The 25,592-nt window shown below is 46.4% G+C and overlaps 2 protein-coding genes across 8 annotated transcripts; one reads left to right on the top strand and one right to left on the bottom strand.

Annotated features, from left to right (window-relative positions):
• Nucleotides 1-12,699, bottom strand: LOC116463039 (uncharacterized). Its single transcript, XM_032146012.2, has 2 exons — nt 12,624-12,699; nt 1-1,984 (listed from the first exon to the last, which is right to left on the bottom strand). The coding sequence occupies exons 1-2, from the start codon at nt 12,697-12,699 to the stop codon at nt 1,086-1,088; spliced, it is 975 nt and encodes a 324-aa protein (XP_032001903.1). The 3' UTR covers nt 1-1,085.
• Nucleotides 1,243-25,592, top strand: AMMECR1L (AMMECR1 like). Of its 7 annotated transcripts, none has more exons than XM_058434413.1 (9): nt 1,243-1,328; nt 2,836-2,945; nt 12,917-13,361; nt 15,808-15,918; nt 16,239-16,353; nt 17,655-17,745; nt 19,926-20,060; nt 20,209-20,305; nt 22,027-25,592. In XM_058434413.1, exons 3-9 carry the CDS (start codon nt 12,955-12,957, stop codon nt 22,136-22,138), a joined length of 1,068 nt encoding a protein of 355 aa, XP_058290396.1. In that variant the 5' UTR covers nt 1,243-1,328; nt 2,836-2,945; nt 12,917-12,954; the 3' UTR covers nt 22,139-25,592. The 7 variants fall into 7 exon arrangements, with proteins under 7 accessions (XP_058290396.1, XP_032001773.1, XP_032001774.1 ...); XM_058434414.1 differs by lacking the exon at nt 1,243-1,328 and adding an exon at nt 1,759-2,314; XM_032145882.2 differs by lacking the exon at nt 19,926-20,060.

Here is a 25,592-nt window from a genome sequence, read left to right as displayed (position 1 = left end):
TCTAGAACATGGCTCGCCTTTGCTTCAGGGCCTAACAGTTTATTTTAGCCATAAGGGTAAGGGAACAGGTCAGAAATGACTTTTAGTGTAATCCTATCTGTAATTAAAAATACAAATGCTGTCATAAGATCAAATGTTATCAAAAATCAGTATTTAAAATTAAATTTACCCCCAAATTTCTCTCAAAAAAATTTGTAATGTTCTTTTTGAGTGAAGCCTTTGCCCTGCTAGAGCTGAAGAATGTGATCAATCGGCTTGTTGAATAATCCTGCACAGTAGGTATTCCGCTGAAGCCAACTCTAGCTGGGGGCTCGGGAGCGAAAGACACAGATGGGGCCCTGCCGCCCCTCGAAGAGTCGGCTGGGCGCGCCCGTCCCCGGTGCATCAAGAGGCTGGCCCGGCCAGGGGCGAGCGACTGGCACCGAACCCCGCGCACCTCGCCGCGGGCGGGGTGGGCCGTCGTCGGCTCGATTTAAGGCTGGTATCCAAGGCTGCGGCCGGTCAGGCGAGGCGAGACGAGGCGACGTGAGCGAGGGTGGTTAGGGAGAACAGCCGCTGGCAGCCCAACGCTGAGTGGCTAACGCACGACGGTGCCCGGCAGCAACCCGGCAGACAACCCGACCCGGATCCCGAGCTGCGTCGCGGACCATGCCGCGGGCCCGTCCCGGACTACGACTCCCAGCGGGCTCTGCGACCGCTCCGGGGCGGCCCAGCGTGCACTGCGCTGGCCAGTTTGACAGCCGGGTGCCCTACTCCGCTAGCTCTGCGCCCGGCCAGGGACGCTGGCCTTCTCGCGGCTTTCCCCCGATGTCTCTCTTTATTCCAGCTGCCTGAAACTCGACCCCACGAATGGCAGGCAGCGTCCAAAATTCAACCCCGTAGAGCCAGCACCAGCCAATAAAGCGCACGGATGAAGACCACGTGACAGCAGTGGGCCGGCCCTCCGGCTGAGCCCTGATCTCTATGGTTTCCGCGGATCGCTAGAGGGAGTGTGGTCCACTGGAGGACTCCCTACATTCTTCCTCCATTACCTCACTGCCTCCGGTGGCTGCTGGGATACCGGAGGACTCGGGTCCCGGCTCGACTCAGTCCTCCAGCCGCCCGGGGAATACCTCTAGTTCTTCCCGGCCGCCGCCGCCGCCCCGCCGCTTCCTCCTCCGCCCGCCGGCCCCCTTCGCCCCGCCCCGTCCGCGCAGCGCGTCCGGCCCGCCCGCAGGCCAGCTTCTCTCAGGAGCCCCCACCCAGGCGCATGGCTCCATGAAGCAGGAGGAGGAGGCAGAGCGCGAGAGGTCCCGTCCGCCCCAGCCGCGTCTGGGCCAGGAGAAAAGGTGGGAAACTCGGGCTGCGCCGCGCCCTTCTCCCCACTGCCGGGCCAGGCCTCCCTCGGTCCGCCGCCGCCTTGCCCGCCGGGCCTGTTCTCGCCGGGGCGGGCAGTGGGGCCGGGAGGAGACCCCGCGATCCTGGGGCAAGGGTCCCGGGGCAGCGTGGGGGAGGGGTCCCGGGCGGCGGGCTGGGGGCCTCAGGCCATATCCCAGCGGAGGGCAGGGGGTCGGGAGGCACTGCCGGGGAGGGGCGGGCGGCGCCGTGCCCCGGGCCGCGAGACTCGGCTCCCGCTCCTGGTCCTTGTCTGCACTCCCTCCAGGAAGCAGGCTCGCTCGCTGTAAAGTTTGGTGGTCTCCGGCGCCGCCTGGTGGCCCCCCCCCCCCGTCCCGCCGCCCCCTCCCCCGCCCGGCGTCTGGATTCCACCCCCGCGGCTCGGCCCAAGCTGCTCTACCCGTCGCTCCATCGTCTCCCCAACTCCCCAGCGCCCCGGACCCTCTTTCCTCATACCCTCGTTTCTCACCTTTCACCCTCTCCCTCGGCCCGCTTTTCCCCTCCCCGCTCTGGCCTGTCGTTTTCTTAACACTCTTCACACGCGCGCTTCCTCCTCCTCCTCTTCTCTTTTTCCCACCCCTACCCTTGGGCCCTCTTTCCTTAACCTCCGCTGGCCCCCCATTCCGTGATCCGTCCACCTGACACTCTGGGTTTCATGCCTCTCTCTTTCCCAGGCTGTGGGTTGTGCCCTTCACTCCTTGCCCTCCTCCATTCCCTGTCCTGATCTGAACTCCTCTCCTTGCCACGCTCCCTCACCCTTATCCCTCTGGGCCTTATCCTCTTTCACTGCCCTCTCCTAGGATAGAGTGGGTGGGGCCTCTCCCACCCACAGGAGATGTAAACAGTCTCCTGTTTACTTACATCTTTGGGAGTAGCTCAATTCTCTAGTAGTGGGGAGAGTTGGTGAAGAGATCAGGAAGAGATTTCTTCGAGACTGAAAGTAAGGATGGATGACTCTTAGCAACAGTGACCCTCTCCTCCCGGCATAGCAAGATGGCCTGCCCTCAGGTCCCTGCCTCTGGCGTGCTGTCCAGTAATTCTTCAGTGCTGTCTTTGCAGAGGATTGGGAAATTTATTTGTGTTCTGAAACCGGCGGAGAGCCTTTAAATGGTCTCTTCTGGCCTGAGAGCAACTTTTGCTCTGCATCTGTGGTGGGGAAGTTTTAATGTGCGTCTCATGCTCGAGTTCAGTAAATAAAACCTTTGATTCTCAGTGTCCTCCCTTCTTGCTGATGACGCTAAGGATGAGATGATTCAGGGCATGGGACTGCACGGCTGCCTCAGATTGAGAGTTTGAAAGGTTTTGAAATAAGGAGAGCCTGTTCTCTAGCTATTTGCTGTGCCCGCCCCCCCCCCCCCCCCCCGAAATTGCTCTGTCGAGTTGTGGTTTTTCAGAAACCGTATCTATCTTACCTCTGCACTACCTGGGTGTTTGTTCACTGCACCTGCATTTCCGTCTTAGGTACAGGAAGAAGGAATGGAATCGGAAGGAAGAAAATTCATTCCAGAGACAAAATAGCTCCCCTCCTCTGTTGTAGCTGTTCCTCTGGCAATACAAACTTTCTGCTTTCAGTGAGTATTATCTTGGGTATATTTAGAGTAGAGCATCGTTGTAGTTTTTGATTTTAGGCATGTGCTAGGATTTTGGGATGTAGGTGTATTTTGTTCGTTTGTATTTTTCTACTTCCATGAGGGGGTCCTAATGTTGATGAAGTTTTTCCTCTTGTTCCCTTTTAAAATAATTTAAATATGCAAAGGCAAGTTTGTTTTTCATACTCCGATTAGAGTGAGCTAGGTGGTGGCGTGGCATGATCTTTCCTTTATATTTCTAGTGTGTAAGGTCTGGCTCCCCACCCTTCCCAAATTAGTTTCTCAGTACAACCAAAGAGGTTGTCTTAACTTTGAGGGTAATTAACTCAGAGGTTAATGCAGTTCCTGATCAAAGTCAATTATTGGTTCTCTTTTCTATAGTTTCAGTCCTGAGAGACTTTTGGAACATTTTGTCCTAAATTTGCAATAGTGATGATATTTTCTTGAAAATCCCATCACAGATTTGAAAATAATTAAAAATTTTCACTGTAAACTTGAAACAAAGTTCTGGGGAAAAATTATGACTGCTGTGCCCTCTTGAGTTGATTAATGATAGTATGCTAACACTTAGGGGAGAGTTTTCAGAGTGTTTCACTTCTTGGTGAAGCCTCCCAGCCCCTCTGAGGGACACAGGGGACAAACGTTTTTATTTTACAAATGAAAGAACTGAGGCCCAGAAAAATCTGGCACCTTGCTACAGGTCACATAGAAAACAGGGGGGAGATGAAAAAAGTTTTGACTCCTAGGTACATGTTTTTCTTTAAGCTAAGTTGAAATGAAAATGTATAGTTCTGGCCAGGTGTGGTGGCTCACGCCTGTAATCCTAGCACTTTGGGAGGCCGAAGCGGGTGGATAACGAGGTCAAGAGATCAAGACATCCTGGCCAACATGGTGAAACCCCGTCTCTACTGAAAATACAAAAATTAGCCAGGCGTGGTGGCATGTGCCTGTAGTCCCCAGCTACTCGGGAGGCTGAGGCAGGAGAATCACTTGAACCCGGGAGGCGGAGGTTGCAGTGAGCCGAGATCATGCCACTGTACTCCAGCCTGATGACAGAGCGAGACTCCGCCTAAAAAAAAAAAAAAAAAGTGTAGTTCTTTATGTTTTTAAAAATCTATAAAGCTTAAAAACAATTGTTGCCAGGCATGGTGGCATGCATCTGTAGCCCCAGCAACTCGAGAAGCTGAGGCAGGAGGATCGCTTGAGCCCTGTAAATAGCCACTTCAGCCTGGGCAGCATAGCAAGACTGCATCTCTTTAAAAAAAAAAAAAAAAAAAAAAGTCTGGGCACAGTCACTCATGCCTGTGTAAATCCCAAAACTGGGAAGCCAAGGCAGGAGGATTGCTTGAAGCCAGAAGTTCAAAACCAGCTTAGTCAACATAACGAGACTCTGTCTCTACAAAAGGAAAAATTCTTAAAAATTAGCCGAGTGTGGTGGTGCATGGCGGTGGTCCCAGCTACTTGGGAGGCTGAGGCAGGAGGATCTCTTGAGCACAGAAGTTCAAAGCTGCATTGAGCCGTGATTGTACCACTGCACTCCAGCCTGGACCACAGAAGGAGACCCTGTCTCCAAAACAAAATGAACAATTGTATAGGTGTATCTGTGATTTGTGGGGGAAAATTTTCACACACCAGATGTTTTGGATGTGGGTATGATAGGGGTTTCAAAAATAAATGATTATTTGGTATGGTTACCAGAATGTATGTGGGTTCTTCTGACTGTTTCCTGGAATAGTTCCATAAGTAGGACAGAATTATAGCTCAGGTGCCATTTCAGTACCCATAATGTAATTATTAAATTGAATTTCAACTCAACTCTGTGTCACAAAGGAAACAACAGCTTGTTCTCTTCTGTGGAAAGCTTGATTTGAGCAAACATCTAAATGCTAAATGATAACAGAAGAAAATCCAGAGACCCCCTTTTTCTTGGCCTTTTTCCCACCTCCCAAATTTTTATGAGATTGTGCCCCCGAATAAGCTGTTTTGAGGCTTGTCTTCAAAAGGTGAATCTAGATTTTTCCCCCCACCTTTAGGCTTTTCTAGATATTTTAATCTGATGGTTGTGTGAAACCTAACTACTTTGACAACAGTTTTTTTAATTGGTATTCAATATCTATCAAGATGTCTACAATAATAGTATATTTAGCAAATTTAGTCTCTTTTTTAGTGTTATGTCTGTAAGCTTAAATGAGGACTCTAGTGGAATAAAACTGTACAACTCTCAAGGCAGCCAAGTATTTTTCTCTGTGTTTTCTGGCATCTCAGAATGAAAAGAAACCGTGGATGATTTATTAGAAGCCATTGCTCTCCAAAGAAGGAAACCATCAAGGTCATGAGAGTAATAATCCCATGTTAATAATATGATCTTTTAGATTACAAGGTCATTCTCAATGGAATTGTATTAGGAGGGCATTATTTCTCTAGAAATTGTAAGCATTCAGAGCTGTGTTATTTTTATAACCAACGCTACTTTTATCAGTGGGGTAGGGAAGTATTGGTAACAGCAGACACTTAATAGATAGTAGTTACGTGCCACAGAACTGCCAGGTGCTTTTCGTGTCTTTCACAGCTCACAAATAAACCTCTGTGGTAGCAGGAGCCCAAGTCCACAGAGATGTGAAAACTTGCCTGAGTTGCGTAGCTGGTACGTGGCAAGTCAGACTTGGGATCTGAGCTGAGATTGTAACCTCAAAATCTAGGCTCTGTCCCCTGAAGAGGGAAGCTGCTCTGGGAAAATGTGTGTTACTGTTTTCGGTGGACTTAGTAGCCTTGGAAGGGACCTGCAGTGAGAGAGGAAGGTCCTTTTGCCCAGCCAGACACATGAGTGAGGGCATCATCACATCTTCGTGTCAATAGCAGTCTCAATACCTGGTTTGTAAATACTAGCAGTGTATGAGAAATAGTTTAAAGTATTAATCCCTGAAACCACAAATGGCCACCCAGGCAAATAAACTCTGCAGTGGGTGGTTCTGAAAGTGCTCCATCATTCAAAAAGGAAAAAATAATTCTTCCCAACTACAGTTTAGATTGTCTGACCTATCAAAAGAAAGCCTTGAGCCACCTCGAAGTGGCACCCGAAGCCAGTTCCAGAACTGATAGCTTCTGGTATGTTTTAGCAAGGACGACAGCTACCAGCATACGTTGGACCAAGAAGTGAATTTAGGTGATAGTTGACCTAATTTTTAAAATGAATTATCCACAGTGGCTATCCATTTTGCTATGAATAATTATTAAACTATCCCTTGGTTTGGGCTGAACAGAATGGAGATTGTTGATAAGAATAGGCACTTGTAATTCATTGTCATCCTCAGGTTCTGTGATACTCCACTGTCAGCAGGCAAACAAATAAAATTATTAGATGTGTAGATAAGATTGTTGGTGACAATCAGCAGTGTGTGTGTGTATACTGTATGTAGGGCACCATGTTAGGTGCCGTGAAAGATGAAACAGATGCCCTGCGGCCTCTCAGGCTCAGGGTGATGCCGAGTTCAGTGCTGGCTGAAATTTTTAAGTTGTAAGCTGCTCCAAATAGCAGGGCCAGTGCTCAGCGTCCCCACAGAGAGGGAGGAAGAGTCACTGAGTGGCCCTTGTTGTGGGCCCTAATGAAGATCAGGGCCCCCTTGAGTGTGTACATCAGGTGGAGAAGAGAGAATGTCCTGCAAGCACAGGGCAGATGAGGACGCGGCAGCATCACCGAGGAAGGCTGGTGACTTTAAGCACTAAGGGCACACTGTATTTGACACCTGCGAGGTTAGGAGGTCTTAAGAGGTAAAACAGTGGTTGCTGTGATTTCTGCCAGCTTTTTGTTGAAGTATGAGTATTATTTCCATCTGGTGGAAACCTAATTTTAACTAGCTTATTCTTATTGGTGGTCTTAATGGATGAACAGGAAGAAAAGGGGGTTACTACTGCGGACTCTCACCATGGCCCTTGAGCTGAGCTTTGTACAAGTAACCAGCTGAAGGCCTGGAAGGGTCTTGGTTATATATACTTTTATAAAGCAAGGGTTTTTACACCTGATTTCAAACTTTTTTTGTCTTTTTCCTTCCGTTTTTGTGGAGAATGGTGTCTTCTTATGTTGCCCAGGCAGGTCTCAAACTCCGGGGCTCAAGCTATCCACCCTCCTCTGCCTCCCTAAGTGTAGGGATTACAGGCGTGAGCTCCTGCGCCTGGCTTCGCTTATTTCAGATGAACCAGCTTCACAGTAATGTGTACTGTGCTCACGGTACCATCTTTGGTAGTTTTTATAAAGTTTGGCAGGGAAGTTCGGCGGGCACAGATTTAGAAGAGGTAGAGTATGTCATTAAGTGGAGCATTTGTTTTTAGCTGATCAGACAGATAGTCTGATCTATTAGAATGCTATTATTCTGAAGTACCTTACCCAGTACTCACAAAGCCGGGCTGCTGGAGGACCAGGTGTCTCTTGATAACTGTAGGGCAGTGCTGAGAGCTGAGTTGGGAACTACTTAGCTGTGATGAGATACCTACATTGTTGGAATAGGACTAGAGAATCTCGAACCTAAAGAGAAAATTTTGATGAAATTCGTTGATAGCGGTTGATGTTTAAGAAGCCTTTGTTTATTACCAGCACCTTGGTTTACTTTACATTCTTTGCCTGTAGTTGTTATATATTAGGCCATTTTTGCATTGCTATAAATACCTGAGACTGGTAACTTATTTTTTTTTTAAAAAAAAGGCTTAATTGGCTCAGGGTTCTTCTGCAGGCTGTACAGAGAGCATAGCAGCATCTGCTTCCGGGGAGGCCTTGGAGCTTTTACTTATGGCGGAAGGCAAAGCAGGAGCAGACATATAACATAACGAATGCAGCAGCAGGAGAGAGTTGGGGGGAGGTGCCACACACTTTTAAATAACCAGATCTTGATGATCACTGTCATCACTATCAGGAGTACAGCACCAAAGGTTGGTCCTAAATCATTCATGAGAAATCCACCCCCGTGATCCAGTCAGCTCCCACCAGGCCCCATAGCTAACATTGGGGATTACCATTCAGCATGAGACTTGGGTGGCGACAAATATGCAAACTATATCAAGTTAATATTTGCTTTTTGTTGGCAGATAAGTAAAATATTGGCCCCCTCAAAAACCTGCCTTAAATAATTCTGTAGAAGGATGGGAGGTGGAGAGAGTAGGTCATGCACAGAGGTATAGATGAAGTAAGATTGGCCATAGGTTGGAAATTTTTAAATATTGGGCTCATTATACTATTTGTGGAGTATACTATTTTCTCCACTTTGTTCATGTTTGAAATTTCCCATAAATTTGAATTTATGGAATAAACTTTTAAAGAAATGCCTTCTAATATATTTTTTTATGCAGAAAATACCTAACTCTGCTTTTGGTCACTAAAACTCAACTGAGACTATCAGTTGAATTGGTTACTTAGTGGCCTCCAGAGAAATACTTGGGTCTAAAGGGCCAAAGATTGTGGTTGGTTCTGTTCATTGCAAATCATAGTTGGAAGATGTGGGGGAACTGTAAACACTAGACATCAGCTGTGATTATGACCCACTGCAGATCAGTGATTGTGTGTTGCGTGTAGGCAGAATCTCCTAGACTTGAGTTCATCTGCATTGGTATGGTTTGAAAATCCCTTCTGTTGCTCTGTTCTGGGATGTTTCACCAGTCAGGTGGCTGATACCATCTGGAAGAGAAATGTCTGAGTTGTTGCCTCCATCTCACGACATTTAGCTTTTCCTTCAGGTGTGGTTTGGTGTAATGAGAATGATGAAAGGTTTTTTTAGCTTTTGCATTTTATCCTTTCCCTGTGATTCTTTGAATTCTGAGGCTCTAGAGGTGCAGAGCCTCAGAGGCCTGTTAAAACACCAGCTCTCTGGGAATGCGGTCCTGCTGCTTCATCTGACCTGTATCTCTAGCTCGCTGCCCACAGTTGCACACAAAGTAGAGTCAAGTGAGAACTCAGGCCGGTGACACCCATCGTGGATTCAAATGACCCTGGATGAGGGGATAATTTTCCAGGTGATGGCTGAGATGTTGACTTTGGGCTTGGTTTTTCATATTGTTTTCCTGGCTCCATTTTTGTTGGCAAGATTCTATAAGCTGTTAGATTAGTTCTTAACATACCCTAGAATTTAAATTTTTATTTATTTATTTATTTATTTATTTATTTATTTATTTATTTATTTATTTTGAGACAAGGTCTTGCTCTGTCACCCAGGCTGGAGTGCAGTGGTACAAACATGGCTCACTGCAGCCTCAACCTCCTGGGCTCAAGGGGATCCTCTTGCTTCAGCCTCCTGTGTAGCTGGGACCATAGGTGTGTGCCACCATGCCCAGCTAATTTATTTTATGTAGAGACAGATGTCTCACTTTGTTGCCCAAGCTGGTCTCCAACTCCTGGGCTCAAGCCATCCTCCCACCTTGATCGACCTCCCAAAGTGTTGGGATTATAGGTGTGAGCCACCATGCCCAACCTAGAATTTAATTTTTTTTTTTAATCCTGCCCTAAAGAAAGAGACTGAATCCAGTGGATATTATTGGCAGGACTCATTCTTTCTTGTAGTTCCAGGCCATACAGCCTGATACATAGATTGCGATCTAAATCCTGGCTCTGGCTCAGGTGCGGTGGCTCATGCCTGTAATCCCAGCATTTTGGGAGGCTGAGGTGGGCAGATCACCTGAAGTCAGGAGTTCAAGACCAGCCTGGCCAATATGGTGAAACCCCATCTCTACTAAAAATACAAAAATTAGCCATACATGATGGCATGTGCTGGTAGTCCCAGCCACTCAGGAGGCCAAGTAAGGAGAATTGCTTGAACCCGGGAGGCAGAGGTTGCAGTGAGCCAAGAGCACGCCACTGCCTGGGCGACAGAGTGAGACTTTGTCTCAAAAAAAAAAAAAAAAAAATTCTAGCACTGCCACTTAGTGGCAGTGTGGACGATATAAAATGTAAAATGATGGTAGCATCATCTGCCTTGTTGAGTGCTTTAGAGGATTCAGTGAAGCCCTGTTTAAAGAGTGTGTGCTCCGTGCAAGCTCTGCTGTAAGCCCAGAGTGCACAGCAAAGTACTGGCCCCCCAGGAGTTGCCCTCCTAGAGAACAGTGGAACAAGAACCCAGATGATAAAAGCAGCTAAAAGTACTGATGCTTAACACATACTAGTCACTGTTTTAAGCCCTTTATGTACATATATATATATATATATATATATATATTTTTTTTTTTTTTTTTTTTTTGAGACAGAGTTTCACTCTTATTGCCCAGGCTGGAGGGCAATGGTGCAATCTCGGCTCACTGCAACTTCCGCCTCCAGAGTTCAAGTGAGTCTCCTGTCTCAGCCTCCCGGGTAGCTAGGATTACAGGCATGCACCACCATGCCCAGCTAATTTTGTATTTTTAGTAGAGATGAGGTTTCTCCATGTTGGTCAGGCTGGTCTCGAGCTCCTGGTGATCCACCCACCTCAGCCTCCCAAAGTACTGGGAATATAGGCGTGAGCCACGGCACCCAGCCTCTTTACATATGTTAAACTCATTTAATTCACCTAACAACCCTAGGAAGCAAATACTATTATTATTTCTGTTTTGAGGAAACTGAGGCAGAAAGAGGTTAATCATGGAGGAACCAGTATTTGAGCCCAGGCCACCTGGCTTTGGAAGCAGCATTTTAAAAAACCAAGGCACTCTGCTTCCCCTCTCAACAGTCCAAATAAGACAGCGACATCCATGGTCAGAAACAGTGTAGTCATTGGAGGTTTTATTATATTGAGTATATAAGATTTTCTCAAAAAGAAGCCAGGTGTGGCTCACACCTATAATGACAGCTACTGGGGAGGCTGCAGTGAGAGGATCCCCACCACACACTGCACCGCCCCCCCACCACCTTTTTTTTTTTTTTTTTGAGACAGGGTCTTGCTCTGTTGCCCAGGCTGGAGTGCAGTGGCATGGCCATAGCTCACTGCAGCCTCAACCTCCTGGGCTCAGGCAATCCTCGATCTTTAGCCTCCCGAGTAGCTGGGACCACAGACATGTGCCACCATGCTCAGCTAATTTTTTTTATTTTTTGTAGAGACTGGGTCTCCCTGTGTTGCCTATACTGGTCTCAAACTCCTGGGCTCAAGGAATCCTCCTGCCTCGGCCTCCCAACATGCTGGGATTACAGGCATGAGCCACTGTGTCCAGCCAGTGGGTGGGGGTCAGGGGGGAGCGGATCCCTCCCTTGTGGCCAGGAATTTGAGACCAGCCTGGGCAACATAGTGAGACCCCCATATCTCCAAAAAAAAAAAAAAAAAGATAGCTGGGCATAGTGGTGCATACCTGCAGTCCTAGCACTTTGGGAGGCTGAGGCGGGAGGATCACTTGAGTCCAGGAGTTGGAGGCTGCAGTGAGCTGTGATTGTGCCACTGCACTCCAGGCTGGGTGACAGAATGAGACCTCTCTCTTAGAAAGAAAGAGAGAGAGAGAAGAGGGGAGGAGAGGGAAAGAGAGAAGCCCCTATTTCAAGCAAGACATGAGAATGTACAAGCTATCATTCTTTGGCCACAGAGAGCTTTGATCTCAATCAGAAATGCCCTAGATGTGTATTTTGTTATGGATCAGCATATATGAAGAACATAAATAATCCTTGTAAAACGTTTATATCATTCAACGTAAAGTGACAAGTTGTTTAGAAATAATGGCATTGCAAATGGGTTTGTAAATATTTAATTTGAAATTTAAAAGGTTGAAGAATTTACAACTGAAATACTATTTGTAGATCAATGCCTAAAAAGATAATTATATGACATGTCCAAATCACAGGGGAAAATTTAGGTAGGACAATGCAAATCTGTCTTCTCTCTCTCTCCCTCCCCCCACTCGCCCTTCTTTCTCTCTCTCTCTGGCCAAAACAATAACATACAGTGACTTGAGAGAAAACTTAGTTTTCTGTACTTAGAAACTTCAGTATTGTCAACATTGAAATAACTAGGCTCTGTTTTCCTGATTCTGTTGAGGAGTGACACTTTTCAGACAACAGAGAGGACCTTAGTTGTGTTATGGCTATACATTTTTACCACAGGCTTTTAAAGAAAAAAACAATTAAAAAAAAAATCCCTTCTTTCCCTTCACATCATCAGCTGGGAGGAGGCTGTGGCTCCCCAGCCCATGTGACACCACATTTTGTTAAGCTGGGTGGCTTTGTATCTGTCTGGCTGGCTGTGACAGAGCAGAAACTGCCACCTCACAAAAGGGCTGTGAAGCTTGGGTCATTCATGTGAATAAAGGTTTCTGCTAGGTTGCAGGTTTTTTGAATGGGGTCTTGAAAGGATAGGGAGATGTATAGAAATTGGAGTGAGTTCAGAGGGGAACCAAAGAGAATGAGGGGGCTGGAGGAGGAGAGCTGCAAAGACAGAAAGGTGGGAGCCTTGTGTTAGAAGACGTGCCCTCTTCAGAGTGACAGCCAACTGCTTTTCATCCTTGCTGTGGTTTGGGGCTGAAAGTACGAAGATAGATTGTAGTTGGTGATGAGGAAAATACAGAAGGATGTGGTTAACAAGGAAAATCATGAAAGTTCCTCTGGAGTTCTTTAAAAATAGGATGGTTCAATTTGGAGCCTCTAAAAAAGGTAGAGACATCATGATGATGAGTCTGACAGGTCGTGCGCAGCCCTCCAGGCAGTCTGGAAATGTCCTCAGCCAGCTTCACGCTGGCTGCTGCCCCGCCGTGTCTTCTGCCCTGGGGACTCTTGGGGAACAGGGTGCTGCTTGGTGCCTGCCTCCATCCGTGGTAGTCATCTGGAAATTTTATGGAAAATAAAAATTAGTTCTCTTTTAGGAAAAGGTTAGGGGTTTCTTCTCCTGGTCTATGACCTGGAGGTTGAGTGGGAGAAAGAATTTGACAGCTCTTAGCTGGTCCATGCAGACTGTCTCTCTTTGATGTTTTTTCCTCTCCTTTTAACTAACCATTCAAATTAATGCTTAACTTCTCATTTTGGTTAGGGTTCTGCAGCATTCCAGACCTCGAGCACTGAATCAGGATGGGAAAAAGACGTTGTGTTCCTCCACTCGAGCCCAAGTTGGCAGCAGGCTGTTGTGGGGTCAAGAAGCCCAAATTATCTGGAAGTGGAACGCACAGTCACGGGAATCAGTCCACAACTGTCCCCGGCTCTAGTTCAGGACCTCTTCAAAACCACCAGCATGTGGACAGCAGCAGTGGACGGGAGAATGTGTCAGACTTAACTCTGGGACCTGGAAACTCTCCCATCACACGAATGAATCCCGCATCGGGAGCGCTGAGCCCTCTTCCCCGGCCTAATGGAACTGCCAACACCACTAAGAATCTGGTGGTGACTGCAGAGATGTGCTGCTACTGCTTCGACGTACTCTACTGTCACCTCTATGGCTTCCCACAGCCACGACTTCCTAGATTCACCAATGACCCCTAGTGAGTAAAGCACGTGCTGGGGGCACTGAGGAAGGCATGGTGACATCTTTCTGGGATGATTCTCTTGAGAGGGTCTGCTGCTTGGAAATCTTTATTATCATTTGAGGAAAGGGTAATGGGAAGAGAATGATTAGAAATGTCCAGACAATATTTAAAACATTCAGTGGATTCAGTAATGGAAGTGAGCAGTTCACATTTGGAGGAGGCTGTAGGCTTGTTGTTAATGTTCTGGAAATCAAGTGAGTTCATTCTTGGCTCTTCTGTTGGTTCACATGGCAGTGGGTAGGTCATTTAACCTCTCAAGTGGGGAAGTCACGCCACACCATTGGGGACCCCCACAGTGTTGAAGTCCAGGTGAGTTGGAAGTCTGAGGCCCAGGCTGGAGACTAGGAGCTCTCATTCATTGGGATCTGTGATTTGCTTAACAGGGGTCCCCTCACCTTGTTCATGACAAATCCCTTGGTAAACCTGTAGGGCCACTCACATCCCATCAAGACAGTCAGAATCTGCTTCAGTATTTTTAGTTCGAGATTCTTTGTTGCTTGTCCCAAGCCCTCTACTGGTCTCAGTGACTTAAATAAGCAATATGTATAAAGTAAACTGAAGAAATCCATGCTAGCATTTTCTTCTTCCTCAGAATTGTAAGCTGCTCTGAGCTGGCTTTGAAGAGCATTGCTGTTTTTTTATTTTTGTTTTGGGGGTATGCTTTTGGAGTGTTCATTGATATGAGATTCATTCCTCAATTGTGGGTTGCCATACGGAGACTGCAAAATCTTGGCTGGGGCATGGAGAGGGTGTGAAGAAAAGGAGCCTCTTCCCTTGGGAGACCTGTCAAGTTGGCAAATCACACACACACAGAGCGAAGGGGAAGTTGTTCTCTGTGAGTGTGTCAGAGGAGAGGAAGTGTGGAGGGAAGTGTGCTCCGTTTTCTGGGAACTGTCACCTGAGGTAGCATGGTTAGAAACACCCGACTGAGCAGGTGGAGATCACAAGCCTGAGTGAGATCCGGGCTGCCCCATGGAAGAACAGGTGGTGACGTAGGTGTTTAGGGAAGGGTTAGACTGTTGCATTCAGGGCTTTGCATTTCCATCCTGCAGGCAATGGAGGCCTTGTCTTGAAGGATTTTTCAGTAGGCTTTGGGGATGCAGCTTTAGCTGGTGCTGTGCAGGTGCTTTATTGGGAGGAAAAGATGGCTAGATGGGAGAGCTGCTGTGGGGCCCTTTGTGACAGTGATCAAAGCAGATAACTTTGAAAACTTAAGTTGCCTCTAGAAATGATTAACTCAATCTAAGAGGTAAGGACATTAGAGTGTGGAGGGATTTCAGGAAGAGGGAACAGGCCTTGAAACCTCTTGCTAAAAAGTCTGTCACTGTCAATCCGATATAGCCTTAATGAAGTGTGACTTTGGCCTAGAAACAGAAAATGCCAACTCTGCTAATAAAAAGGTTCCTTGGCTGGGTACGGTGGCTCATGCCTGTAATCTGTAATCTCAGCACTTCGGGAGGCTGAGGTGGGAGGATCGCTTGAGCCCTGGAGTTCAAGATTAGCCTGGGCAATATAGTGAGACCCCTCATCTCTGTTTTTTTTTTAATCTTTTTTTTTTTTTCTTTTTGAGACAGAGTCTCACTCTTGTCGAGGCTGGAGTGCAGTGGCACAATCTCGGTTCACTGCAACCTCTCTGCCTTTCAGGATCAAGTGATTCTCCCACCTCAGCCTCCCGAGTAGCTGAGATTGCAGGAGCCTGCCACCACGCCCAGCCAATGTTTATATTTTTAGTAGAGGCGGGGTTTCGCCCTGTTGACCAGGCTGGTCTAGAACTCCTGACCTCAAGTGATCCGCCCACCTCAGCCTCCCAAAGTGCTGGGATTACAGGCATGAGCCACTGCACCCGGCCTTTTAAAATCTTTTTTTTTTTAAATTAAAAAATGTTTTTTGAGGGAACTTTTTTTTTCTGAAAATTTGTGAGTGGAAATATTTGTAGTTGTCAGGGGCAGACATGATCATGGAAGCAACATGGGTTTGCAGATGAACAGGGGGCTGTGCAGGTGAGGTGTGTCATCATGAAAGACAGAGCTGGGGAGCATGGCTACCTGGATAAATAGACTTAGGGAAGAGGAAACTGGAGAATTCGAAGGAAAAGTTGAGTCTTGGGCAGAGGAAGAGGAAAGTAGCATGTAAATTTGGCGGCAAAGTGAAGTAAAGCTGTCAGCATGGAACATGGGAACCACTACATGGAGCCTTTCCTCATGCTGCCTTGTAGGTTTCCTATTTCCAGCCAGGGGCTGTGCCATTTTCAGAAAGGCAGAGAGTCCTTCGGGTAGCTGGCAAGTCCAAAAACAGGGATTTTTGGCAATAACAGAAATGAATAGGGACAAAGCCAAAAGGTTTTGTTCTTATCCATGATTAATTTGGGGCTGGAGAATGTTTTGTGTTTTGCTTTTTTTAGTCCGCTCTTTGTGACGTGGAAGACAGGGCGGGACAAGCGGCTTCGTGGCTGCATTGGGACCTTCTCAGCCATGAATCTTCATTCAGGACTCAGGGAATACACGTTAACCAGGTAATGACACCAGACATTAAGAACTGTAGATAAATTGGCTAGAATCAGAAATAGCTGCCTGACTTTATTTCTTCTAAGTGATGTATGTTGAGCTTTCTCTTTTTGGTAATCAGGAAATGTAAGGGGCTTAATCTGGTGAGTCAGTTATCAGTTCAAGTACAGACAGTTAATAGCATCGAGTTGTTTTTAACATGTTAGTGTTGATGAACAGTAGATACTCTCTGCATAGCTCAAGATTCATAAATATGTGGGCTCTATGGCACCTGATATTGGCTCCTGACTCCAGAGCAGCCTTACCTATGTTTTCTGTCCCCCTCCAGTGCACTTAAGGACAGCCGATTTCCCCCCCTGACCCGAGAGGAGCTGCCTAAACTTTTCTGCTCTGTCTCCCTCCTTACTAACTTTGAGGATGCCAGTGATTACCTGGACTGGGAGGTGAGAACAGCCGCATTTGGAACTCTGCATCTCTCGTTGCATTTGGGTTCGGGTTAGTACATGGCAATGTATCTCCTTCATTGAGAGAGAGGGTATAAGAATGTGAAGACTGAGTTTGGAACCAATTGTGGGCAACATAGGTGACAAGAGGTGCTGCTATACCAGGAGTAGGCAGAAGTGTCAGTAGAAAGGCTTGCTTCTCCTGATTCTCCCTAGTCTGCTTGGTTTACATCCTTCTCCCATGTCTAATAAGAAATAATGGGGTAAAAGAAAATATTCCAGATCCTTCTTGGCAAGCCCTGGAGTAAAAGTTTTTGTTTGCTTGTTTTTGTTTGTTTGTTTGTTTGTTTTTTTGAGACAGAGTTTCGTTTTTGTTACCCAGGCTGGAGTGCAGTGGCGTGATCTCGGCTTACTGCAACCTCTGCCTCCCGAGTTCAAGGGATTCTCCTGCCTCAGCCTCCCAAGTAGCTGGGATTACAGGTGCCCACCACCATGCCCAGCTAATTTTTTTTTCTTTGAGACAGAGTCTCGCTCTGTCGCCAGGCTGGAGTGCAGTGGCACAATCTCAGCTCACTGCAGCCTCCATCTCCTGGGTTCAAGTGATTCTTCTGCCTCAGCCTCCTGAGTAGCTGGGACTACAGTCGCGTGCCACCACACCCAGCTAACTTTTGTATTTTTAGTAGAGATGGGGTTTCACTGTGTTAGCCAGGATGGTCTCAATCTCTTGACCTCGTGATCCACCTGCCTTGGCCTCCCAAAATGCTGGGATTACAGGCATGAGCCACCATGCCCAGCCATTTGTATTTTTTTAGTAGAGACGGGGTTTCACCATGTTGGCCAGCCTGGTCTCAAACTCCTGACCTCTGGTAATCCACCGGCCTTGGCCTCCCAAATTGTTGGGATTACAGGCATGAGCCACCGCGCCTGGCCACGTAAAAGTTTTTATTGGGAATCAGATGTGAAGGATCATGACCCCAGATAAAAACCTTGTGGCATGCTTATTTAATGGGATAGGGTCAAGGAACATATTCACAATTCCTGGATGAGTTACTTAAAGAATTCATTTCTCCTACCTTCATATTCTCAGAGTTGGCTACACATACTCTCGACCCTTCCCTAAAAGCAGAACTTTCTTTGGCCTCTATACCTCCTGAGATAGAGTTAGTCATGAAATGCAAGAAGGTCTCCCTTTTCTAGGCCTGTGTTAAGCTGGTCAGGGAACAATGTTGATTTATATGTGGGGACTGAAGTTCCATTAGAGTAAGTAAATGCCATTTACTTGGTTGTACTTTTTTCTATAGGTAGGGGTCCATGGGATTCGAATTGAATTCATTAATGAAAAAGGTGTCAAACGCACAGCCACATATTTACCTGAGGTTGCTAAGGAACAAGGTGAGTTGGATGAATGGGATTTTAATGACAAGTATCATTCACAGTGGTGCCAGTTAAAGGGCAAGAAAGTGAAGTGTGTCATCTTTCAGCCCAACTGCAACTAAGAATGAGGGCCTTTCTGCCTCTTAATACCTGTCAAATTCCTATAGAACCAAGGGTAAACTTCCAAAAAGGTCTAGGAGCTGGGAAAAGAAAAAGGGTAAATCGTTCACTTACTCGCCTGATATTTCAAACACCTCTTTTCAATGAATAGTTTTACTTCTTGGCCCCTTGAACTACAGTGGCAATTGTAGCAAAATACCACCAATCAACCTGACCATATTGTAGAATTCAGTAGGTACTGAACTTTGGATCACAAATCATTAAACCATGTTATACATGGCAAAGAGTGTAAACATAGTCCCTACTGTTTTTTAAAGAACTCAGTAGTCGGCCAGGCGTGGTGGCTTACTCCTATAATCCCAGCATTTTGGGAGGCCAAGGCGGGCGGATCACAAAGTCAAGAGATTGAGACCATCCTGGCCAGCATGGTGAAACCCCGTCTCTACTAAAAATACAAAAATTAGCTGGGCGTGGTGGTGCATGCTTGTAGACCCAGCTACTCAGGAGGCTGAGGCAGGAGAATCGCTTGAACCCAGGAGGCAGAGGTTGCAGTGAGCCAAGATTGCACCACTGCACTCCAGTTTGGTGACAGAGCGAGACTCCATCTCCAGAAAAAAAAAGAACTCAGTAGCCTATAAGTTCTTCTGCTGGGGACGTTAGAGGTAGGGTGGATCGAGCAGATTTCCTCTTTAGAAGAATATCTAGAAGGGCACCGTTACATGCTGCTTGTGCATTCTCTGATGCATAGTGCAGTTTTCCTTCTTTCTTGGAACTAGTCTGTTTTTGAAAATAATATGTAAAACACAGTATTTGTTGGGTATGAGTCTAGAATAGAGAAAAAATACCCAGTGAAGTATATATCATAAGCAAACATGGAAAACGATTGCCTGGTTGGTTTTTATTTTGCTTGTTCTTAAACTTTTTCAAAAGCAGTGTATATGTGGCATAAAAGCAAACCTTTTAGCCACCTCTTTTGGGTCATAAACCTAACACACTCTGTACAAGGAGGCATACCATGTTTTGTAATGGGGAGGTGTAAATAATAACTTAGGTAAATAATCAAATTACTCTTGCCATTTGAAAGTTGGTTGGAAAAATAAAAACTTTGGAGCACCTAGCATAGTAGTTTAGGGGATTTTCTTTGGTTTCTCAATTTGATGAAGTTGGTTTTACTGTTAAGAATGAGGCTGGGCACGGTCGCTCACATCTGTGATCCCAGCACTTTGGGAGGCCAAGGTACGTGGATCACTGGAGCCCAGGAGTTCAAGACTAGTCTGGTGGCGAAACCTCGTCTCTACAAAAAATACAAATTCAGCTGGGTGTGGTGGCACACACCTGACAGTCACAGCTACTTGGGTGGCTGAGGTGGGAGGATCACATGAGCCTGGGAGGTGGAGGTTGCAGTGAGCCAATATCGTGCCACTGCGCTTCAGCCTGGGTGACAGGAGTGAGACCCTGTCCCCCCCAAAAAAAAGACAGTGCAAGAATAACACAATAGTATACACATGAGCAACTTTCCTGCCCTTCCTGAGGGAACAGCTCCTTCCTTCCTTCCTTCCTTTCCTTTCTCTTCGTCTTCCTCTTCCTGTCTTTCCCTTTTTATTTCTTCCTTAAGACAGGGTCTCCTCCTGTCACCCAGGCTGGAGTGTGGTGGTGTGATCCTGGCTCACTGCAGTCTTGACCTCCTGGGCTCAGATGATTCTCCCACCTCAGCCTCCTGAGTAGCTGGGACTACAGGCGCATCCCACACGCTTACTTAATTTTTGCATTCTTAGTAGGGATGAGGTTTAACCATATTGCCTAGGCTGGTCTCGAACTCCTGGGCTCAAGTGATCCTCCTGCCTCAGCCTCCCAAAGTGCTGGGATTACAGGTGTGAGCCACCACACCCAGCCAGCTTCTTTCTCACTGTCAATTTTTTACCATAGAAAACAGGACTCCAAAAATCATCAAATTGAAGGAAGGTCACACAAAGGAATATAAGTTGCAGAATTTAAATTCCTCTCTTCCCGCAGAGCAGCCTTGGGTACCAGCACTAGGCCAATAGGCTGGTCTAAGTTGGAACCATGTTTGTTCCTAGATAATTATACTGGGGTAACATCTGACAGGAAGGATGCAGGAGCAGGGAGCCTGGGGACAGCCATTATGGCATGTGTCGGGCTGTCATCTCATGTCTCAGAGTCTCCACAGGACTGGCAGACAGACTGGGCGCCAGGTACGTGGGGGTCAGTGCCCAGGGCTTCCTCTGCCTTAGCAGACTCGGCTGCTTCTCAAGTCCCATTTCTCTTCTTGCACGGGCCATGTGAGAGCATGCCTTACTCTTGCATGAGCATTGACCTCAGTGTGGCCTCTCTCCTCCTCAGACTGGGATCAGATCCAGACAATAGACTCCTTGCTCAGGAAAGGTGGCTTTAAAGCTCCAATTACCAGTGAATTCAGAAAAACGATCAAACTCACCAGGTAAGCCATTGTCTTGTTTTCCTTATCATTTCAATTTAGTTGGGGTTGAATGGAGGATAATTTTGATGGGATGGAGAAGAAGTGTTCTCTGTGAATGTCCCTAAATCAAAGAAGTGCGGGTGAAGTTGAAATTTTGAGGAAGCAGTGGCAGCAAAGGCAGAGACTCTCCCAGCATCCTGTGCGTCTCTACAACTGAGCTGGAGCGAGCACAGCTGAGCTGGGGGCACAGTTGGAGCAGGGCAGGTCTGCCCTGCAGGCTGTGGATGGCTTTGCCAGACCCACGTGGTTGGGAGGCTGAGGGGGAGACTGAGGTTAGGAGACAAGGCTCTCTCTGGAAGTCCAGAGTCAGTTGAGGTGCTGCTTTCTGACCACACATGTAGTCAGGCGGCAGGAGATGCAGGAGAGTCAGAAAATGCTTTTACAAAAAGTTAAAAGGAAATGCCTCTCATTTGTGGGGAATACTTCTAGGAGGAGGCTGCCTAGTGTAGTAGAATGCAGATGGACTTGGAGTTGGGATCCCAGCTCAACATGTACTAGCTGTGTGACCTGAGCCAGTTATTCTACCTCTCTGAGCCTGTTCCCTGTCTGTAAGATGTGAATGATAATACTTTAGAGTTGTTTGAGGCTGTGCTAAGGTAATGTATGGAAAATTTCTAGCCTGGGGCCAGTCAACATTGTAGGTGATCAGGAGATGTTAGTTCTTTTCTCATCCCTGTTGAAATCAGAAACACTGAGAGGTTTAGCTTCTATGGGCTTTTGTGGGCCTCTTTTGGGCCCCTCATTTGTAAAATGCTGAATAATCATATACTAATCTCACAGGTCTATTTGGAAGATGACCCAGTGTTTTTTAAATGCTTTGGATTCCAAAAATTTTTTAAAAACAACAAAAAACTCTTCAAATACAAAGCATTATTATTATTATTATAATTTATTTGAACAGCCATTTCCCTGTCAAAATTCAGGAATAATCACCTTGCAGTGGAGGAGTGATTACAGTGGGAAAGAGATGGCTCTGGGTAAGGATTGTCACACCCAGCTCCTGTGGTCTGTAGTAGGCTCCATAGGTTTGTAACACCCCATGCTTCGCATCCTGACTCATGGCTCTTTCCAGAGCACAGCCAAAGTGCTATGAATTCTGTTCTGACGACCCTGTGATATGGCATATTCATCTGGGGAGTGAGACCTATCCTATATAGCCCCAAGGATCCTTTAACCTGCTTCAGCAGACTTTGACCCAGAATTAGGTATCTGTGTCCCTTTTAGTTATAATAACTTGTTTGTTGCTCTTATGCGAATTGAGGTTGCATTTCTGTCAAATGTATCACATTTACTCTGGAAGTAGATGTGCAGTTTGCACTGGGTTTTGGTGCAGCCATCTTCCAATCTGCCACCCGTGTAATTTGACCTTGAAATTCTTCATGCAGACCCCAGTAGCGGATTGCTTACGAGCAGCCTGATGATAAGCACGTGTAGTGTTTCAAGGTGGGATGTGCTGAAACACATTCTCAGGGGAATTGTGATTGTGCTTTTTCATCTTGTTCATTTGTAATAACAACATTGTTTTCTTGTGCTGTCTTTCATTTTCTGTAAGTAAGATTGCTCTTGGTCTTCCATTTTATTCTTTCAAAATGTGGAATAAGCTTTTGGTTTTTCTCTGCTGAGTGACTTTACAAAATGAAGCGTTTGGGGTTCCTAATACCGTTTCCTGTTTCCTCATACAGGTACCGAAGTGAGAAGGTGACAATCAGTTACGCAGAGTATATTGCTTCCCGACAGCACTGTTTCCAGAACGGCACTCTTCATGCCCCGCCCCTCTACAATCATTACTCCTGACACACGGCTGCATGACCAGTCCCACCCCCCTGTGGCCACCAATGGCTATGACATCATTGGAGCAGATGCCTCCTCTTCCTGGTCCAGTTACTTCTATTACTGCACCATTTTATGATGCTAGCTTCCGTTGCCAAGTCTGCCTCCCGGACTGAGGGAGGGTAGGGTTACCTTGAATGAAACAGAACTTGAGGGGCCCAAGCCTTATCTCAGCCTTTCCTCAATATGGGGTTCCGTTGGATTGGGGCTCCTCCATGACTAGTGGGAATTACTGTGGGTTCAGAAGACCCTTGTCTGGTATTTGCCACATGGGTGTTGGCCACACGCTGGAAGCTGAAATTGATGATCCCTGAAGGTTGAACCCACACACACCCCTGCAGCCTCCCCAGATGAAGTAGGTGTATTCCCCTGGCAGTCTGGGCAACGGAGACCAAGAAACATTTTTAGGTTGTTTTAAATTCCTTTTTTTAAACTTCCAGTTTATTGCGTACCAAGAGTTGATTACAACCTCCATGCTTCATAAGCGGACGCCACGTTAGGGTTGGACGTGGGCACCACGAGTCCTTTGAGGCTCCTGGAGAGAGACCCACATCAAGATCGGAAGCCCTTTGGGTGGCGTTGCGGATCTCATTGCTCAGTAGGCCGTGAAGATTTTCATCCTCATCCCACTCTGAGTTGGATTTTCTGGCACTCTTCCTGCATTAAGTCTCCTGATTACTGAACAGAGCTCTGTCGTGTAGCCTGCTGAGGAATGGAATGGAGATGCCCACAGGAGGTCCTGATGTCATCACTGCACGCAGGTGTGAGAGGAGAGACCTCTTCTGCACCGCCCGGCTACCTCACTCCTCTGCTGGTAGCAGCGCCTATGCTGGACCTAGGTTCTCAGAAGCGGAGATGTGCAAGCAAGCGATTGAGTTGGGCTTTAGGAGGACACATCACAGGAGAGAATCCAGGGTCTGTAAGCTGGTTTTCTTTTCAGGTGACATCCTGAGGGGCCTGTAAGCAGGGGAGCTCCTTTTTCTAGTTTGCCTGTAGAAGTGGGAAGACTGTCGGTGTTTCTGTCCTTTACAGGACATTAGGAAACAGCTGTGTAATTACACAAGGTGGATCTTTATCTTGCCTGACGTGCTGGGAATCTTCACCCCACCAGGGCAAATTTCCAGATAGCTCATTTTATTCTAGGTCTTTCAAACTTTCATGTGACATATTTCCTTTCCCATTGTTGCTGATTTCCAAATCGCTGTCAGCAATTTTTTCCTCTCTCCTTGCCTATTCTTCACTCATTTGGTGGCAAAGTTCGTAGAACTAGGGGACTTGGAAGATGCTTTGAAAATATTGTTACAAAGGCACTGCTAAAATGATTCACAGGGAGAGTGGCCAGTTGGAAGAAGGATCCTAAGGATGTGACACTGGTTTTCAACAACATGCTTAGAGAACTCTTGAAGTAGATTGGGTGTCAACCCAGTGAACATAATGTTTTTATTTAATTTATTTTTTGAAGTTTATGTGGTGATGGTGTGGCTTGCCGAAATGGGCAAATATTCAAAAGATCTTTTGCGTTTTCTTCTGCCAGGAATGGGGAAGGGGAGCGGGGACACAATCTGAGGAAGGACACCTGTGCTGTTCTAGGCATCGCTGGCAAGTTTGTGGGAAGGGATGGGCAAGGGTGAGTGGGTTTGCTCCACACCGTCCTGTGCTGCTCAAGAGGACCTGGGATGTGCGAGGGAAACGTGGGTGACGGTGCCTAGGCTGCGGCCCTTTGCTGCTGTGCTGGGTTCCTGCAGCCTGCTACGTTTCCCTTGGCAATGTAAATGAAGATGGAGGGGTCGTTTCATGATTTCCTGCTGCTGAGAATAAATGTCTTGTTAAAAACATGTGGCAACAGTTACTCTTAGGTGCCATGGATCGATGTCAGGGTGGTCAGCTCTGGACTAAGCCACCCACCTCCAATTTGTACAACAGTATTGATACATAGGGCTACACTCATTACTGTTCAAGTGTTCTATGTTAAAAGTTGTGTTTAATTTCTAAAGATTAAAAAAGCAAAAAAATTGGTGCTAAACCTTCACCCCTGAGCACGCTCAGTGAGACTGGTCATGCAAGCATTTACAGTGCCATGCTCCTCAAGCCGATTTTTTCTTGTAGAAATGTTGCCCTATTTGTCTTCTCCAATGTATGGTATGTTATTTTATTTTATTATTTTATTTTATTTTATTGAGGGGGGGGTAGGATACCTGCCATTTAAGAAAATGAATAGAAAATTTTAAAACCCAAGAAATGGGAAAAAAAAAAAAAAAATCAGTGCACAAGAATTGGGCTGGTTAGGCCCAGCACCACACTGAAGTGAGCTCAGTGGTTTTTGGAGTGAAGAAGCCTTACTCCCTGCACATTCCCTCATGCTCCCACACAAGTCCAGCAGTGGAAATGCTTGGGTTCCTCTTGCTTTGTCAGGGGACTCAGGAGTCGACCAAGGGAAACCATTTGGCCCCGTGAGGAATGGGCATTGTCAGTATCCGTCCTGAACGGGGCCTAGTCAGGAAGCGGTCTAGAAGTGTACGGTCATGGTCGCCTCATGAAAGTGTGTAGCAGGTGGCTCTCAGGAAAAATACCAAGTCTGGATCATCCATGTGGCAGCTTTGCATAGGGAGAGGACAGCTCTGAACTGGAACTGAACTGCCTTCTCTGCGCGCTTGACCAAAGCAGTGATGAGGGTGGCCAGTACCTGCGGTGTGCGTGGTAGGTTTAAAGAAAAGGGAATGTTTTCTGCTGAGTGTTTCCTTTGTCCTTGGGCTGCTCGAGCTGGACAGTAGGTAACCACTGTTTTCAAGGACCAGCCCAACTTCTCTGGCTTGGTTCGGAGTTCGTTTCATCCCTAGCTGTGAGTGCCTTTTGGTCTGGAAAGTTGGCTTGTCTCATAATACCCACAGCTAGGACATTCTCTCTGTAATTATGAATTGTCCTTGTTTTACATTAAAAGAGAATGTCTTTGATCATTAGAGTTTGTTGGTGTTGGATTATTTCCACTGTGAGATTCTTAAAACTTTTTTGCTTCATAATAATAAAACAACTCGTTAGAGACCCTTTCAACATGAAAGGTTTGTAGTTGAGACATTACATATATTTTATTGTTTATAATAAAAATCATCTATACAAAAGAAGTCCTGGGTGTTAATATTTTGCACAAAATCTGTTTTCCATGATGTGTTGACATCTACAATTTCACTAACTGTTGATGTTATTTTCTATTGAGATTCTGGAGCCTAGGGAGCTATGTGTTCTTTTTGTTCATTTCGTTCTTAACTTCCCTGAAGCAAGAGACTATATGGCCTTCAGTGCAAAGACTTCAGACCAATTCTTTGTATTACACTTGGTTGCCTCTTGGCTATATAACTTCTGAGTGCAAATCATTGAACACTTTAACGAAGTATTGTAGAGAATAAATCATAATGGATAAAAA

This window comes from Hylobates moloch, unplaced genomic scaffold (assembly GCF_009828535.3).
Source record: "Hylobates moloch isolate HMO894 unplaced genomic scaffold, HMol_V3 SCAFFOLD_24, whole genome shotgun sequence".
NCBI classification, from domain to species: Eukaryota; Metazoa; Chordata; class Mammalia; order Primates; family Hylobatidae; genus Hylobates; species Hylobates moloch.
Note: the sequence above shows the minus strand (reverse complement) of the source record. Positions and strands in the feature narration are given on the sequence as shown.

Bases quoted from the DNA above. Each gene is read 5' to 3' on its own strand.
- LOC116463039 (XM_032146012.2), bottom strand. From the start codon at position 12,699: ATGGAGGCAGGCACCAAGCAGCACCCTGTTCCCCAAGAGTCCCCAGGG. The intron at 1,985-12,623 runs GTGAAGCTGGCT...ATGGGGGGCCAG, and splicing joins ACGGCGGGGCAGCAGCCAGC to CGGAGGTTAAGGAAAGAGGG.
- AMMECR1L (XM_058434413.1), top strand. From the start codon at position 12,955: ATGGGAAAAAGACGTTGTGTTCCTCCACTCGAGCCCAAGTTGGCAGCA. The intron at 13,362-15,807 runs GTGAGTAAAGCA...TGCTTTTTTTAG, and splicing joins AGATTCACCAATGACCCCTA to TCCGCTCTTTGTGACGTGGA. The intron at 17,746-19,925 runs GTGAGTTGGATG...GTTTGTTCCTAG, and splicing joins TGAGGTTGCTAAGGAACAAG to ATAATTATACTGGGGTAACA.